This window comes from Lagopus leucura, unplaced genomic scaffold (assembly GCF_019238085.1).
Source record: "Lagopus leucura isolate 7727_CA_CO unplaced genomic scaffold, USGS_WTPT01 Super-Scaffold_739, whole genome shotgun sequence".
In the NCBI taxonomy this organism is placed as follows: domain Eukaryota; kingdom Metazoa; phylum Chordata; class Aves; order Galliformes; family Phasianidae; genus Lagopus; species Lagopus leucura.
This window is the reverse complement of record NW_024962255.1, coordinates 5,349,487-5,367,381: the sequence shown is the minus strand read 5'-3', so window position 1 is coordinate 5,367,381 and position 17,895 is coordinate 5,349,487. Positions and strand designations below refer to the sequence as shown.

General features: G+C 49.4%; 1 protein-coding gene across 2 annotated transcripts; it reads left to right on the top strand.

The window, feature by feature from the left end:
- The first annotated feature begins 5,643 nt into the window (after positions 1–5,643).
- SNCG (synuclein gamma) lies at positions 5,644–12,890 on the top strand. 2 transcript variants are annotated; one of them, XM_042863046.1, is made up of 5 exons: positions 5,668–6,030; positions 8,011–8,052; positions 8,758–8,885; positions 11,963–12,037; positions 12,682–12,890. In XM_042863046.1, the coding sequence occupies exons 1-5, from the start codon at positions 5,910–5,912 to the stop codon at positions 12,700–12,702; spliced, it is 387 nt and encodes a 128-aa protein (XP_042718980.1). In that variant the 5' UTR covers positions 5,668–5,909; the 3' UTR covers positions 12,703–12,890. The 2 variants fall into 2 exon arrangements, with proteins under 2 accessions (XP_042718981.1, XP_042718980.1); XM_042863047.1 differs by lacking the exons at positions 11,963–12,037; positions 12,682–12,890 and adding an exon at positions 10,854–10,966 and having other exon boundaries at positions 5,644–6,030.
- Positions 12,891–17,895: the final 5,005 nt, after the last annotated feature.

Here is a 17,895-nt window from a genome sequence, read left to right as displayed (position 1 = left end):
GGTGTGTGCATGTCTTGTGTGCCGTTTTTCACATGCAAATGGGACTTTCTTATAAGTAACTGGATATGACCTAAGCATTGTGTTTGTTTACTTAGGACAGCCCATTGTAAGGAAGGAACAGAAATGAACGTGAGGCAAAACAAATAACAGGTGTAAAACCTGAACTGCTGTAGGATCACGGCTTGCAGAACAGTGGTTTTGTGCTGCAGAAGATGAAGATACCCCATTTGTGACCCATTTTCAAACCCTTTGGTCCTGTCTTTCATCATGAGCTTTTCCACTTAATCACCCATGGCATCTTTCTTCTTCCAGGACGTGGTATCTCCAAAGCAGTGAGGCAGTGCATCTCTGCCACCCCAACTGAGACATCTGCTGCTCCTCTTGTGTGTGCTGCAGACTGCTCAGCCATTGGCAGGTGAATCATTTCATGTGACTTTTGAGTAGCAGTTATGAAAGACATGAAAAGTATTGAGCGTGCTGGTGACTGACATCTCTGTCCTTGGGTGGATGCAGCATAGACATTGCCATGGATATATCTAGGGTGTGAATTATTCAAAGGACCCTCTTTATTAGACAACACTATGAAAGATTTCTGTTCAATTATTAACTGCTGTGGCTTAGGGTCCCTGAATAATCTGAATATGCAGATTATGGTATTTTGTTCGTAACAGTTACTGGGCTATGACATAAGTTTTCTGGTTTAACTTCTGTAGGGGAGTGGATATGAGGAGCACCTGCATAGGAACACAATTCATCTCAACTTTGCCCATTTTTTGATCTGGTTCTGATGATGGAACCATGGGAAACAGACACATAAGGCCATTTTCCATAACTGTTTGCTCTTCACTTTCTGAGGACAGTCTTTTCCAGGAGATACCTCCAGATGATGAGAAAGACAAGCATGCACCAGCTAACGTCAGTAGATGCCTATTCCCTATTCAGATACCTGCTTTACTGGAAGCTCGGTGTACTTTGCAGAGCTGGGTGCTCCTACTAGAGTGGAAGAAGTAGGTAAGATTAAAAAAAAAATTAAATATAATTTGGAAGATGTTTTGGCATTAGAGGATGCTCAGTAAGTGACATGGTAGTTCAGTTCAGAGGCATTTGGAGCTGCCCAAAGAAATTTCCAGCAGCCCTCAGATCAGCTAAGAAAAACAGACTTGCTCTGTGTTTTGGCATCTAAATTTGACAGGCGAGATACCTGGTTTGTTCCTCCTGTCTTGGTCTCCAGTTGTTATTTCTTCCTTTCCTTTGTGCTCTTATTTGTGAAATTAATTTTCCCAACATTTCTTGGAAATATTTTGATCCATTCTCAGTCTCGGAATCATAGAATCACTCAGGTTGGAGAACAGCTCTAAGATCATCATGTCCAGCCTTCGATCCATCCCCACCATGCCCACTGACCATGTCCCTCAGTGCCACACCTCCTCATTTATTGAACGCCTCCAGGAACAGTAATCCCACCGCCTCCCTGGGCAGCAGGTGCCAATGCATCACCAGTTACTCCAGACTCATCCATGAACCCCATGAACTTTGTGACAACTGTTGCCACTACTCCTGCCTTGTCTGCTAATTGTAACTGTTTACCCTAAGCACAGCTCTTAACCCTCTCCCACAGTTCCTGTCCTGAGAGGCCAACATCCCATCTGCACCTCCAAATGGCCAAGATGTCAAACATCAGCACTGCCTTCTAGAGAACCCACAGCATAGGAAAATCCCATTTTTTCTCTTGGTGATTCTCTACTCTGCTCAGAGGACAAACCCTTGAGGCTGCAATCTGACAGGAGGCAGAACCAGCAGGAAAGCATTGCCAAACATCATGCTGGAGAGATGGCTTGTGTTCACTTGGACAGCAATCGAGCAGGTGATGCCTGGCAGCTTCCCTGTGGAGAAAGAGCAGCTAGAAATTAAATCTTTAATTTCAATTCAGATAATTTTTTTTTCTTCTGCATCTTCTTCTGCTATTCTGTAATGCTCTTAAGCCTATATTTTAACTTCAGAATCTGAATATTTAAAAAGAAAAGGGAAAAAACAAAACAGTCCTGGGGAAAAAAAAAACAGGCTTGAAAAGCCCAGAAAAACTGGAATTGTTTTAATAAGCATAAGTTGCTTCAGACTTATTTATTCCAGCCTGAAACCTCTGGAGCAGACTGAATAAATGAATGGATTTTCTGTCTGTGAAGATGAATAGGACAGCTTTGTTGATATCTTCCCAGCAAGGGGGGAGCCACTGGACAGCCACCACTGCCTTCAGGTCTGGGAAATGCTGCCTCATTCTCTGCCCACCCGCATGACCTGGTGATGCTACCTCCACAGGCAGGCTGGGAAGCTGGGCTTTGGTGGTCTGTCCTCAGGGGAGGAAGCCACATTCTTGCTGGGAGTGTGTTTAGCATTCTGCTTGGAGCCCATCAGTGGTGCTCAGTGGCAGAGATTCACCACCAAAGCCGGCTGCAGGCCATCCTGCCAGCTGCTGTGTATGTGCCTTCTGAATGCTCCTCCGCCAGCCTTACCAGAGGAAATCTCCCATTAGCCATGCAGACCTGTGCCCGGGGTGAGAGTCCTTGCTGTGTGCCTGGAGGATGGCAGGCAGAGCAGCTTGTTTTCTTCCAAGCATGAAAATGAGCCATCTGAGACAGTTCTCCTTTCCGCGTTCTGAAGTATTCATAAACGGAGAGAGGATTTCTGTTTATACAGAGCAAGGTCTGATCCTGTTATTGTTAGCATTATTCTCCCTGCTAAAACTTCCCTAACAAAGGATATGCATCAGCCACAAAGCAGCCCATCTTTCAGACGTCATATGCCTCCAAAATACTTCAATAAATGACCAAACCCCATTCCTTTCCAGCAGTGAGATGCTTTCGACAGCTGATGGCCAGCAGCCCAAGCTCATTGCTGAGGACAAGGTTAAGGTGCTGTGTGCACAGTAATTAGCAATGCGGAGAGCCAGAGGGAAGAGAGGATAATTAATTGAAATCCTATTTCAGTCTGTTGTAGTCACTAAGAAAAAAATGGGCAGAAGGGGACATGGAGTCTTGTTTTTGATTTTCTTTTGCATTCCTTGATTTCCTTTGTGTCTGCTTTAGGGAATAGTAGGCTTGGGTTAGACCTGTCTTGCACATATTGCAGAGTCACTGTGGGAGAGCACACACACACTGCAGCCATCATCCATGGGGAGGGGTGGAGGGCCTGGCTTAGTGGCTTCTCCTGTGCATCCCAGGGCATCTGAGGGACCAAAAGGGGCTGCCAGCTGCCAGGCCAGCCTTGGCCCCCTGATCTGCCCTTAGGAGGAAGAACTCCATTCCTTGTTAAGGTGCTGTATCTACTACAAGGGGAAAATTCTTCTTCAGGCACAGATCTCACCCACTGCCAACTTCCACTGAGGCAGGACTGGCAACAAATGAGCACTAGATCCTCAGCTTCGAGTAGGAAGGTACAGATGCCATGAGATGGCTAATATTCAGGAGCTCTTATTGATTCTTGCCCTACATAGGTCACTTACAACGTTGCCTTGAGTCCAGAGCTTTCCTAAAATGGTTCCAAGGTAAAACAATGTCTGTGCGAACTGCTGGCTGTCTTGGGAGGGATCCAGCGAGTTTAAATGCCTCTCGTGAGTTCTGTCTGAAGGTCATTGGGACGGGAGAGCACAGGAAAGGAGTATCCCTCTCGAGCACCGGTTGATGCACTTGAGTGATGATTCATCTCCCACACTGCAGGATGGCTCGATGTTCCTTGCGTTTGTGAACTTCTACAACAATGCAAAATATGCAGCATTTAATTACAGGAGTTACAATGACAGGACAATAGCTCAACAAAATCAAAGAATACTTCTCACAACCTTCTCAGGCTGGATGTTCCCATGAAGTGCCTGGAAAGCCCTCTGCTCTGCCTTAATGCTCTTTGAAAGCCTTGAGGAGAAGTAAATTGGCCCCAAGGATGGTCAGTTTCATTTTTTACCAAATGCAGTAAAAACCTGGCACCTGCCCTGTGCCTAATGGAACCATATGCCATACTCAGCCTCCTGCAGTGTGACGCAGCAGGGCACGCACATTTCACATTTGTGAACACTGGGCCCTGTGGGTTGTGGGCAGTCACCTGCCCAAAGGATGTTCAGAAGGATGGAAAGAAAAGCTGTTCTTTCCTCAGTGTTATGGCAGTCCAGAACAGTGAGAGCACTTACAATATTCAGCATGCTGTGATGGTCTTTCTTTGAATATTGCACTTTTTTTTTTTTTTTTTTTTTTTGGATTAACAATTGATACATTTTGTAGCCTGTAAGAGATTTAGCTCTTCTACATTGAAATGGGAATTTGTGGTTCATTTATTGGCAAGGAGAACCACTGGTGAGGAAAAGACTAATAAATCTTTATCTTATTTTCCACATCAACAGTCTTGCCATTATTTCAACATGGAGTAAGAAAACACTTCCCAAACCCACATTAATCTGCTGACTTCAGCAGTAAGAGGGCAATCTGTGTGCTGCCCATGTCATGGCTGCAGCCTTGGAGCTTCCCTCTAAGCCTGCCTGGTAAGCAGGGGCAGCTGCAGTGGGCTGGGTTAGTGCACAGAGGGATACTTCATGGTTTCCACAAATAGGGCAACAGAAACAAAACACTACTGTGTTGTACCAGCACTTGTTTCTGTTGGGTTCCAGTTTGGGAGCAGCAGAAAAGCTGATCTGGGCCACTTAGGGTCTATTCCAGAAAGAATCGAACTCAAGATAAATTACTAATGATATCCAGATGTGATTTTAATGATCTGTGTTTCAATACTTTTTCCTGGAGAGGCATTGAGGCCAAGTGGGTCATCAGCTCAAGGCTTCTGCCATCAGTCCTCCCACCGACATCATTCTGCAGTGGCTCAGCCCGGAAACAAATAAAAACAAGATTTCCCCTACAGCCATCGTGTCTTTAACCATTCTCATAAAACTGGAGAATGGCCTGGGTTGAAAAGGACCACAATGACCATCTGATTCCAACCCCCTGCTGTGTGCAGGTTGCCAACCACCACCAGACCAGGCTGCCCAGAGCCACATGCAGCCTGGCCTTAAATGCCTCCACGGATGGGGTATCCACAACCTCCTTGGGCAACCTGTTCCAGTGCCTCACCACCCTCTGGGTGAAAAACTTCCTCCTAATATCTAACCTAAACCTAAACCCTGGCTCACTTTAAAGCTATTATGATGGGGTGTGTAGTCAAGCCCAAACTGTGATTTGTACTTGATGCTGGGGGGGCCACTTTCAGACATTTCAGATGTGGCTGTTGGGCTTTCCAGCACGCTGTCCTTGGGCACAAGCGCTATCTGCTCCCCTTCTCAGTCAGCGTTTATGAGAAACCACATTCTTGTTACTGCTTTGTGTGGGATGCATTCTGTTTACAGCTAACCTGGAGAGCTGTCCCTGTCGGGTTTATTACCAGCACTTCACATGCTTTTCTCCTCCTGAGGACCCTGAGGAGCCTGTGCTTGCTGCAGCCCTGGGCAGAGGCGCTTTCAGGAGCTCAGCTCTTTGGATAAAACATCTCCTCTTGAGAGCATCCTTGAGCGAGAGCACCGCAGCGTCTTTTAAAAGCTTTATCTACCTGGAGGATTTCCAGAAAGTCTCTTACGTACCTCTGTCCTCCTCCTCTCCCCCTCCCTCCTTAAATCTTACCAGGCAGATCCATATCATTAATATTTCAGTACCAGCTGTTTGCAGGCATTGGCTACTTTGCAGTGCACTTAATCAATAAGAGCCAGAGAAGGCTGCAAGGTTTGTCTCACCATCCTCCTCCAGCAGAGGAACCGGAGCAGACACAGAGCCTGGCAGGGGAGGCAAGATCTAACAAGGGCAGGGTTGCTGACTGCAGGACCCCTCCCAAGGAACCGCTTGCTGCTGCCCTGCACCCAGCTGCTACCCTGGGCAGCCAGAAGGATGGATGTCTTTAAGAAAGGATTTTCTATTGCTAAAGAAGGTGTGGTGGCTGCTGCAGAGAAGACCAAGCAGGGAGTGACAGAGGCTGCGGAGAAGACTAAAGAAGGTGTGATGTACGTAGGTAAGAGAGATGTTTTCAATTTGCTTTTGAGCATGGACTGCCTCATAAATTGTCTCTGAGAAAGTCTGGTGACACTGCTGTGTGGCAGAGCTGAGGAGTGAATGGTGGGAGGTCTGGGTGATGCCCTGGCACAGAGCTGCATAATCCTAGGATGCTGCAGACATCTCGTGCCTCAGTTTCCCTAGCTGGGAGCCAGGCATAGAACCTGCTTCTGCCTGGGGATGTGGCAGCAGTGTGGTGTGGAGCAGCGGGTGTGTGACTGGCAGGTCTGTGCTGAGTGCTGGGTGCCTGCATGGTGCAGCTCACCCTCCCGTCACTGCCATCCCACTGCACCCAGGTGTGAGGTATATGCTGGCTGGCCCATGCCAACAGCCCACCGTGTCAGGAGTGGGGCTGGAGGATGCACCTGTACCCACAAACACACCCTTTGATCCTGAAATCCTTCTCTGTTTCATTGCCTATATGCACATCAGTCTCACTTCACTAGAGATACTCACATTCATTGTGCCCCATGGGCAGGTTCTGAGAAACAGCACGACCGCTGCCCGGCCCAGAAATCCTTCAGTTACCATCATGTCTCAAACCTTCTCTGCTCAAGGTCACCCCCAGTACCTGGTTCCTGCACTGCCTGGTGCATGAGAGTACATGTCGGGATGGTCGGATGCTCCAGGTACCATCCATCTGCAGAGTCTCCTTCCCAGGCCTGCTCACCCTGGTGCCAACAGCAGCACCTGGCACAGCTTTCCTGTCCTTCAGATGTAGGAGGGTCGGGCAGTGGGAAAGTGAGCAGGCTCCTGAGATACCGTACCCACAGCTGCTGTATTTAAAACAGCCATATTGGCAATAGCTGTATGTGTAGAAACAGATTTAAATTGGAGATGAAATAAATACAAAATTTATGTGCAGCAGCCCTGGTTATGTCTTCATCCCGAATTTTTAAACGCTCAGCTCATGGCACGCTGCAAATGAACGCACGTAGCAGCTTACATTTCAGTTTGAAGCTGACTCACAAGCAAAAGGCACTCAGCATCCCTGTACGTAATTGAGGCAGCCGCAAGAGCCTGAAAATGGCTGTGTGTGAGCCAGCCTGTGGTGTTGCTCCTGCTCCCTGCTCTGAGTGATGTTAGGAAGGAAACTTCCAAATTTCTGAACTGAATTCCTCGCATCTCCTTTGGGCAGCGCTCTGCATCTCTACGCTCTGACCTGATTTTTATATTCTCCTGGCTTTGGGGAGAGATGCAGAGCCCGCTCAGGAGATCTGAGCTCCTTACTACGGTTTCTAAAGGCTTTACAACTCAAATCGTGCAATGAGGACCAAGCATAGGCGGAGACGACGAGAGGTTTGGTAACAGCCCCAGTTCTGCCCCGCTCCGTGCTCTGCGCTGGGTCTTTCAGGGTCACGAGGAGCTGCGGCAGGCGCTGGGAACGCTCACGCGGGCACCCCGCAGCCGCGGACCGACGAGCGCAAGGCGCCGGAGCGCCGCAGACGGCTCTGACGCAGCAGACGCGGCTGCCGGGCGGGGCCGGGCTGAGTCAGCGGGCGCGGCCGCGGGGCTGGGCGTTTCCTCTGCGGGGCGGCTCCGAGCCGCCGGCTGTGCCACCCCGTGCACCGCAACGCGGCCCCGGCGGCGGCTGAAATCGAAGGCCGTGGGTCGGTACGCGGCGGCGCGGCTCTCAGCTCAGTGCTCGTGCCACAAACGAGACGCGCCTCTGCTCTGCGCGCACTTTATCGTGCGCAACGCACGCACGTGGAGGTGTTCAAGGCCCGGCTGGATGAGGCCCCGGGCAGCCTGGTCAAGTATTAAATGTGGAAGTTGGTGGCCCTGCCTGGGGCGGGGAGATTCGTGATCTTTGAGGTCCCTTCCAACCCAAGCCATTCTGTGATTACCTCCAGTCAACTCTTTTTTTCATTTGGGAAATACAATTTATTTATGCTTGAACGCTGATGGACGGCTTGTTCCTTCTTGTTCCCTCTCACAGGTACCAAAACCAAGGAAGGCGTAGTGCAGAGTGTGACCTCAGGTAAGCACACCGCTCCGAGGGAGATGCAGATACCTGTCCTGGGTTGCACAGCCCCATCGGTTCTGCCTGACAGGGAGTCCCTGGGAAATATGGGAGTCTGTGTGACCATGCATTCAGTGAACAGAGGAGCGATGGTTTGGGTCTGACACTTGCAGTGCTCTTGGATGAGAGCAGGTCAGAAACAACCAGCAGGCATTACCTGGCAGACACGGCTGGTTTACAGCAGTTATGCATTTCACAGAGACAAGTTTCCCAAAATGGATGCCTGCACCAGTCCTGCTAGACACAGCCATGGCCTGGGTGACTCCTGCTGGTCACGGGGACTCTTCTGGGAGGCCCAGGCAGCTCTGCCTTGCAAGGAGAGCAACAAATACTTTCTTTGACCAGTTCTGTGACCAAATTACTGTTTTCTACCAGCTGCATTACATCAGACAGAACAAATGAAGAGTGCTCATGGAGAGGCGCTCACAGCCTGTAGCACAAATACCTCATTTGCTTGACTGTCTCTTAGTATCTTACACTGAGTTTTTCAGTCTCCAATTGCACATGAAGGCTGAGTGGCTTAAGTGCTTGCATTCCCCTGAGCAGCATTTCAGATGCAGGGCCAATTTTCTCCCTTATCTTAGTGCAGCCATCTTATTGCGCCTTGCTTTAGCAGCCTCTGACAGCAGTGAGCTGACTGACTTTCTGTTGTTGAAATCCCAGTTGCTGAGAAGACCAAGGAGCAGGCCAACGTGGTGGGAGAGGCAGTGGTAGCCAGCGTGAACACGGTGGCCAACAAGACAGTAGAAGGAGCAGAGACCATCGTGGCCACTACAGGAGTTGTAAAAAAGGTACGTTTGTGCCTTTGGTGGCCTGCGGAACAGAGCTTGTCTTTGGATTATGCTTTAAATATCTGCAACTGTTTACAATTGGTGATTTCACAGCAGGAAGCTCTGAGCTGGTTCAAGTGTGGAACTGAGGGCTATGTGCCTGAGCACAACATCTCCTCAGGGAAGGTCTGTCTGCCTGTTAGACAGGACACTTCCCAAGGGATAATGAGCAGCAGCAGCTTGCGTGTGAGGCTGGCTGGGGGTCTGGTCTTCTTGCTGAGCCCACTTGTTTTTACCCTCTTTTGAGAGCTGTGATGAATAGCGCTGGTCGTGAGGCAAGCCAGGTTAGTCACAGAACACCCAAACCCAGAATCAAAGCAAAGCAAAGCCAGCCAAAATGGGTTTAATTGTTCAGACGGTTGGCTGATGAATTTCCTGGCCTGAAAGTAAACCCATTGTGATGTGAAACAAGACTTCCACACACCGCATAAACCCTGAGAAAATAGTCCAACAAAAGTGGTTCTGAGTGACGCAAAACGTCCCCCTGAAAGCATGCAGAGAGGGCTCACACAGGAGAAGTGCTGAGCCCTGGGGATATGGTTAATCTCTGTTGTGCCAGGGAATGGTGGTGAGGCTGCAGGTATGCATGCAGCAGTCTGGATAGGGAGTGATGAGCCTTGAGTACCTTTGTGTGACCCGGGAGTGGCTGGCAGCGTGACCTGCTGCACTGAAGGAAACGGGCTGGGCAGCAGCAGAGCTCTGTTTGCTAATGGAAATGTGGCCAGGGACTGGCCCTCACAGCACCAGGCTCTATAGTGTGTTTTAGAGGCCTGCTGGAAAAAAAAAAAAAACCTGTTCACAGTGTGTGAAGGGTCTGTCTGTTTGGGAGGAGGTTTTTAAAGGTATTTTACTTAAAAGCTAACACACACTGCGCATTCTTTTTGATTCACAAAGGATCAAGGACCATCAATAGTGGTTTTTGTCCATGGCTCTGCACCCATCTCAGTGCCTGCAGTGGGCAGTGAGGGACTCCAGTGAGACTAACACCCGTTGAGCATCGTCATCTCTGATGAGGATTGATTTTTTTTTTTTTTTTTTTTTTGTCTGCATGACACAGCACAAAATCTGCTGCATTGCAGACACAGCGTGGCTGGGAACAAGCACGTGTGCATACACACACACTGAACCTTTCTGGGGACCGGAGAGGGTTCCCCAGCAGTTCATGTTCCCCATGGCTCTCCCTCCACCTCGACCGTCCCCATGTTTCCCTCCCATTTCTGTATGGCTCAGTTGTCAGCTTATCTCAGCACATCGGTTCTGACTGCTTTCTATCTCGCCCCACAGAGCACGTCAGCAGGCATCAGTTATTTGTGAGTGCTGGGCAGTCCCCTTGCTCCTCCCTGCACTGGGCCCAGCACACTTGTGCTGTGTCAGTGCTGTGGCTTTCCTAACAGCTGCGCATTCAGAGTAGGAACAGTGCGTGTAGATGGCCTTCATTCTGCTCAGATGAGGATGGTTGCACCAAAGGAACAAAAAGGTCATATACAGGAATCTTCCATAGTGTACGTATTCTATATGAATATGTAAACAAAATCTTGAATACTGTTCCTGAAACTTTTTTTTCCTGTAACTTCTGAGTTCAGCCACTGCGTGTCTCTCTTCTCAAGCCAAAAGGTTCGATATTCCCCATTCAGAATAGAAGAAAACAGCCCTTAGCAATCTAAATGAAAGGTTGTTTGTTTTTTTGTTGTTGTTCTAAGTACTTTTGCTAAGACAATATATTTCTGAGGAAAAAAGATCTGTCTGCTTGCCACTGAAGAACAGCAGTGCTGACTAGTTGCTCTGTGGTTGTATCATGCCTTTCCCTTAGACCATTTTATCCCTTTTAACGAGAGGATGAGAAGGCACTGCCCTGCGACCCAAGGTGGGCACCCATCAATTTCTGCTCCCTAGCCACAGCGCAGACCCTTCCCTTGCGTGTTCCCCCAGCCCATCACCCAGACCCCATCCTGCTGATGCCCGCCTGTGCCTGCTGTTCTCTGGTCTGGGTGGGAGCGCGTGAGAAAGCAGTAGCCAGAAGAACTCCTCAGCACAGGTTGACACCTCTCCATCCTGTGATTGTGCTGGTTCCTGCCGCTGCTGCTCAGGAAAGCTCTCAGGGAGCACGGTAGCTTTCCTTTCTATAAATAGAGGTGAGTCACCATTACCCTGCTGCAGTGCAGCCTTGGCAGCGCACAGCTGAACAGACACAACAAGCAGCACAAGTTCTGAGTGGGGGGGATGTGCCCACACCACTCCTTTGGGTGCAGCTTCCTGAGCACAGATCAGCCTCTCCTTATTTACTCATTGACAGAAGGCAGTGAAGTGACCCAAGCAGCACCATGGTGTCCCCCAGCAGCCTTAGCTCCCACTTTGTTGGGTTATTGGTATCCATCACGCAGGTGGTTTTATGTCATCAGAGCTCCAAGCTAAACAAGCCCAGTTATCTCAACCTTTCCTCATAGGAGAGGTGCTCCAGCCCTCTGATCATCTTAATGGCCCTCCTCTGGACCTGCTCCAAGAGCTCTGTGTCTTGTGTTGGGGGCCCCTGGCCTGGACACAGTACTCCAGATGGGGCCTCACAAGAGCTGAGTAGAGGGGAGCCAAGTCAGAGGATGTAGCAGTAATCATCCCAGCTAACGATGCAACGCAAATGAAGGGCACATTTCCTAGGGAAGAAGCCCCGCTGTGCTTGTCGTGAGGAGCATCTGCAGATGGACTGATGGTTCTCAGAAGGCAGCTGGGGACAGTGCCCGAAGCTGCGAGGGATGCTGTTTCTGTGCTGCCTGTAGGCAGGCAATTTCATTTCCCTGTGGATCCGTCTCCCCTAGGAGCCACATGACAGCAGCCTGCAGCAGGGCGGGTGCTCAGAGAGAGTCACGATTGTGTTTGATCTCAGAGACACAAAAGAAAATGCCAGAAAAAGAACAAGATTGACCAGATGCTAAATGCGGCATTCTGTTTGTTTGTGTAATGCTGGGGTTGCTTTGTGTGGCCTGCTCAGCCTATCCCAGGCAGGTGATGGCAGCCGAGGCCAACATCTCCCTTGTGCCTTGCAGGAGGACCTGGCTCCGCAGCAGCCGGCGGCTGAGGGAGAGCCAGCTGCACCAGGGAGCACAGAAGGCGGTGGAGAGGTAAGGCCGTGCTGAGCTCTGCTCCCTGCCATCCCCACCTCCAGCCTGCACGCAGCTGTTCTGTGGGGCTGACTTTCCCTCTGTGCAGTGGTGACCGTAGGCTTGCTGCACGTGAAGCCTGTCGGCATTCCCATTCTCATCAGTTGTTTGGCAAAGCTCAGAGGTTCTCCATGTTTTGCTGCTTCCTTTATCAGGGCCAGGAGGTTGCCATGAGTGGTAGACTTTTGAGATTGTCAGCTGCTGCTTCATTTTGGCTTATTTTGGAACACGAACACACACATAATAACTAATGTTTTCCTTTGGTTTGCTCAATCACATGGACTAGCTTTTGCCTGTTCTCAACCAGACTTTAGAAGACAAGTTAGATTCTGCAAAATTTTAAGCTATTTCCTTTATTTTATTTTATTTTTTAATCTACTATTGCTACAATGCCCTCTTAAAGCCAAATGCCAGCTTTGGGTCCCATCTCAGTCCTTGAACAAGGGCAGTGGAGCATTGCCCAAATGGACAGACACTCTCCTGGTGCTCTGTCTTTTACTGGCTCAGCCTGAAGACTACCAGTGTGAATTATGCTCCTAGTTTTGCTTATACACGTTTTGTTTGTCAAAATGTGTAACTGTTTTCCTGTCTTACTTTTCTCACAGGGTGAAAATGAAGGCAATTAATCAACTTCTATCTCAAAAGTTGGAATCCCAAGAGCATACATGAAAATACTAGCTGACACTGCAGCAGGAACAGCCTGCTCTCAGCACTGTAGTCTTTCACTAGCCTCATTAACCTTAATATACAATGTAAGTCAGCTCCTGGTTGTAAGGAGAGGGTGACACTGTACTGGGGGTTTCCCCCCGTACACCCCCCCTCCCTTTTGGGTTCCTGGCCCCCCAGCTTTGTGTGTTCTGGTGCTCCGGTTTGTTTTAGTGGGCTCACTGATCCATGGCTCATGTCCACCACCACTGGCACTTGGGGTCTCTTGGTATTGTGGAGTTTATTTTTTATTTTAACTAATAAAAAAAGTATTTGAACAAGTTTTTGTTCTGTCAGTTTTATTTGCGTGGTTTAGATGTCGGTCCTGCTAAGCTGAGGAGCTCTTTCCATGCAAACATGCCATTAAAATACAGGAGGCATCCCCAGATGGTGAGGGCCTTAGTAATGGCATCAATGAAGGAAATAATGACAACTTGTTATTTCTGAAGGCAGTGGTATGGATAGGCCAGCTGTCTGTCTATCAGGGTTGAAAAAATAGAGACTTTTGCTTCTGAAGCAAATAGAATATTAAGTAAATAGAGGTTATTCACTTTTTAAGAATGTCCTTGTGTTTAAGAGGTTGCATGTGAGGGGAAATTCGAAAAAAATGAGCTTTTATAAAGGAATGTGAAAGTCATGTGGAGCTCAGCTGGCATTTGTTGTTTGCTGCGTACCCTGCACACAGCAGAGCATGAAAACCTTCTCCTGATGTCTTTGAGTATGTAATGACAGAAACATGATGGGCACAAACTGGTGAGACCTGATGTGTGACTGCAGGTCCAGGCAGGAGGGCTGTGGCAAGGTGGGTCTAGTGGCATGTTTCAGAGCAGAACTCATGGTTGAAGGAAGATTTTAAAATGCATCAATCTGTATTAATCTAAAAGTGCTGGGTTTATTCACTGACAGGCAGAGCAGCCCTGGATTCAAGAGAAGTCAGCACAAACTGCAGAGATTGGGCTGCTTGAAATCAGAATTCCAGCATTCACTGAAGTGCATAATGATGGCAGCTGCTGGAGGTATAGCAGGACAGACTTGCTGTAGCATGAAAGAGAGGTATTAGCCTCTCTCACTTGATGGAGTGACGGCATTGGTGGACGAAGGGAAGGCGACCGATGTCATTTACCTGGACCTGAGCAAGGCCTTTGACATGGTCCCCCACCACATCCTCATCTCCAAATTGGAGGGAAGTGGATTTGATGGGTGGACGACCCGATGGATAAGCAATTGGTTGAAAGGCCGCAGACAGAGGGTGGTGGTCAATGGCTCTATGTCCAGGTGGAGGCCAGTAACAAGTGGTGTCCCCCAAGGGTCTGTCTTGGGACCGGTGCTCTTTAACATCTTTATTAATGACATCGATGAGGGAATTGAGTGCACCCTCAGCAAGTTTGCTGATGACACCAAGCTGAGTGGTGCGGTTGATACGGTGGAAGGAAGGGATGCCATTCAGAGGGACCTTGACAGGCTGGAAAGCTGGGCTCGGGTGAACCTAATGAGGTTCAACACGTCAAAGTGCAAGGTTTTGCATTTGGGCCGGAAGAACCCCAGGCACCTGTACAGGCTGGGAGGAGTGGTCCTTGAGAGCAGCTCGGCAGAGAAGGACCTGGGGGTCCTGATGGACGAGAGACTGAATATGAGCCAGCAGTGCGCTCTGGCAGCTCGAAAGGCAAATGGGATCCTGGGCTCCATCAGGAGAGGGGTGGCCAGCAGGGACAGGGAGGTGATTGTCCCTCTCTACTCGGCTCTTGTGAGGCCCCATCTGGAGTACTGTGTCCAGGTGTGGAGCCCTCAGTACAAGAAAGACATAGAGATTTTGGAAAGGGTCCAGAGGAGGGCGACTAAGATGATCAGGGGGCTGGAGCACCTCCCCTATGAGGACAGGCTGAGGGAGTTGGGCTTGTTCAGCCTGGAGAAGAGAAGGCTGCGGGGCGACCTCATTGCAGCCTATCAATACCTGAAGGGAACCTACACCCAGGAGGGTAGTAAACTCTTCAAAAAGGCTGACAACAGCAGGACTAGGGGAAATGGATCCAAGTTGAAGGAGGGAAGATTTAGGTTGGATGTTAGGGGGAAGTTCTTTACTAGGAGAGTGGTTAGGCCCTGGAACGGGCTGCCCAGGGAGGTTGTGGATGCCCCGTCCTTGGACGTGTTTAAGGCCAGGTTGGACGGGGTCCTGGGCAACCTGATCTGAATGTGTATGTTTGGTGGCCCTGCCAGGCAGGGGGGTTGGAACTACATGATCCTTGAGGTCCCTTCCAACCCGGGTGATTCTGTCTCACTTATTAGCTCTACATATAAGACACTGCCTTGCTGAGAGCACAGGATTTCCATTGCAGTGGGTGTTTGATCTCCACAAGGGCAGAGAACCAAAGAGCACTGCCAGAGGTAACAAGGTCCCTCAAAGGCAGTTGTGACTCACAGGTGCACACTCTCCTCTGGTGCTCTGCAAAGGATTCTCGGAATTGCCAATTAGAATAACAAAACTCAATCACAGAGTAAGGGACAGAAAGGGTGGTGATGCTCACACCCAGCAGCAGGAGGCTAGGGGCTTTGCTTTACGGTGGTGCAGCGGTATGTCCTGCTGGGCACAAGAGGAAGAGGAGCACACAGGAAAGCAGGTATGCATGCTGAGGCAGCCTGTGATTCAAAATAAGGGGAAAGCCACTCCCCAAATGCGTTTTCTCTCATATAGGCTTTGCCCTCACCCAAAGCAACTTAACACAGGAAAACTGAAACTGCAGAGTGAGGAGAGCAGAAGAGCTGCTCTACAGCAGGGAGCTCTGTGCTCATGAGAGAAGCTCTCAGCATGCCACTTGTGGACGCTGCAGCATTGTTTTTCCTGTGGGAAGGAAATGATGTAACTGATATTTACTTACCTGTAGCTCGATCTGTAATCCTGAAAGCATTGCTCAATTATTGCATAAATACCTGAATGTGGGCAGCTTCCTGGGCCGGCAGGGCTCAGCCCCTGCTGCTAGGTGCTCACGTGCTTTGCACAAGGCTGTCACCAGCCTTACAATGGGAGGCTGGGACACGGTCACCCTGTGTCACCCCACCATGTCTGGCAGCCTCCATTTCCTCCCACTGCTGCCTTAGGCCAGCCAGCACCAGGCCCCAGCCTGGGTGAGGAGAGCAGAGGGCACAGTCTGTGCTGGGGCGAGGGGAGTGAAAGCATGTCCCTGAAGGCAGGAGGGTCTGCCCTGCAGGGAGCTAAGTTCCGTTAATTTTTTATTAAATGCTATGTGTCTGGAGGGATAATTTAGCTTATCTAGAACAGCTTTAGTTTGATCTTTTATATGAGTAATGCACGACTTAGTGTAACTCCATCTATTTGTCAGCAAATTGATCTATTTCTTGAGGTTAAATCACATTACTATGCTTACCTGGCTGCTGCAAACACAAGCCCCGGTCCTGGTGAAAGTATAATTGAACAAAGAAAAACCAACAAATGTAAACCCTTCCCACTTAATTAACCCTGTTTGACCGTTCTCATGTGTAAAACATGAGCTCTAGCTGTGACCAAGGGCCTCTCACCTCTGCTGGGTGACACAGGCAGGAAGGCTTGTGTTACTGCTGTACGGCAGGGTGCTCAGAGGCGTGTTCTGCCATGAGTGAGGTGGGAACAGAGTTAGAGCAATTCCAAGCTTCCCTGCAGCACCTTGTATGCGACTCAGAATGACTCCAGGCTATGTGTGCTGAAAGGTGCCGGCTGGCTCCAGGCACAGCCGTGGTTCGCTAAGGAGCAAGGTGTTTGGGGTTTCTTTCTTTCTCTTTAGAGCAGACAACATGCTGCTCACCAAAGGTCATGGTGTGGAGGTACTAGCCTAGGGGGCACAGATACAGAGGAGTCTGGGCATCCAGGCAGGGAGCATCCAGGTGGGACAGGCTGCACCACCATAGGGGAGCATTGGTGATAATGCTTTCCCACACCTCAGCTCTGGCCATGCAGAGTAACTTCTAGAACAGCTCAAAATGACGAGGAAACCTCAGCATGCAGCTCTGCCTGCAGTGTGGTGCAGTGGCTGGCGTTATCCAGGGTCTGACTGCAGCCTCAGCAAACGCAGGGGACTGAATGAGGCAAGAGTCCAGACTAAGTTGCCACCTGTAGCAGTTCAATTCGACCTTGCAACACATGGAGTGATGCAACTCAGCCCAGGAAACCCATTCAGGAAGAGTTAATCCATAGAAATAAGAAGAATAGAAAACTGTAGATGTGCTCAGAGGCTGTTGCAGTGGGCCAGTACCATCAGAAATCAAGAGACTGGAGCACAGTGGCATTTGTGTTGGCATTTGGCTTTCAAAATATATTCAAAATACTTTATAATACCCTGCCCCACCCCTAGGATTTCTTTTTCTGAGACAGCACAATTGAGAGCTGACAAGCAAAATGAGCGATCCCGCACTACTTGCTGGTTGAGTCTGTCAGGTGAGGGATAGGTCGTCTCTGTGATGGTTACAGGCTATTGACAGTGTACAACAAAGTCAAAGTGAAGTCTGGGATGAACAAAGTGAACAGGCTATTGAAAAAATCATGTTTTCACCCAGGCATACAGCACAGGTTAAGTTAATCAGAGAAATACTTATTCTGGTAGATGAAAAGCTGGACACAAACCAGCAGCGTGCGCTTGCAGTCCCAGAAGGCCAAGAGTATCTTGAGTTGCATGAAAAGAGCAGTGAATATAAGGGAGATTGAGGGGATTGTCCCGTTCTGCTCTGCCCTTGTGAGGTCCCATCTGGAGTCCTGCATCCAGATCTGGGGTACCCGACACGTCAAAGGCACGGAGCTGTTGGAGCGGGTCCAGAAGAAGGCCACAAGGGTGCTCAGAGGGCTGGAACGCCTCTCTTATGAAGAAAGATTGAGGGAGCTGGGCTTGGTTAGTTTGGAGAAGTCTCTGGGAAGACTTCACTGTGGCCTTTCAGTACTTGAAGGGAGCTTATAAGCAGGAGGGGGACTGTTTTTTTTACCCAGTCTGATAGTGATAAGACAAGGGGGAATGGCTTTAAACTGAAAAAGGGGAGATTTAGGTTAGATGTTAGGAAGAAATTCTTTTCTCAGAGGGCAGTGAGGCACTGGCGCTGCTGCTATGCAGAGAATCTGTGGGTGCCCCATTCCTGGA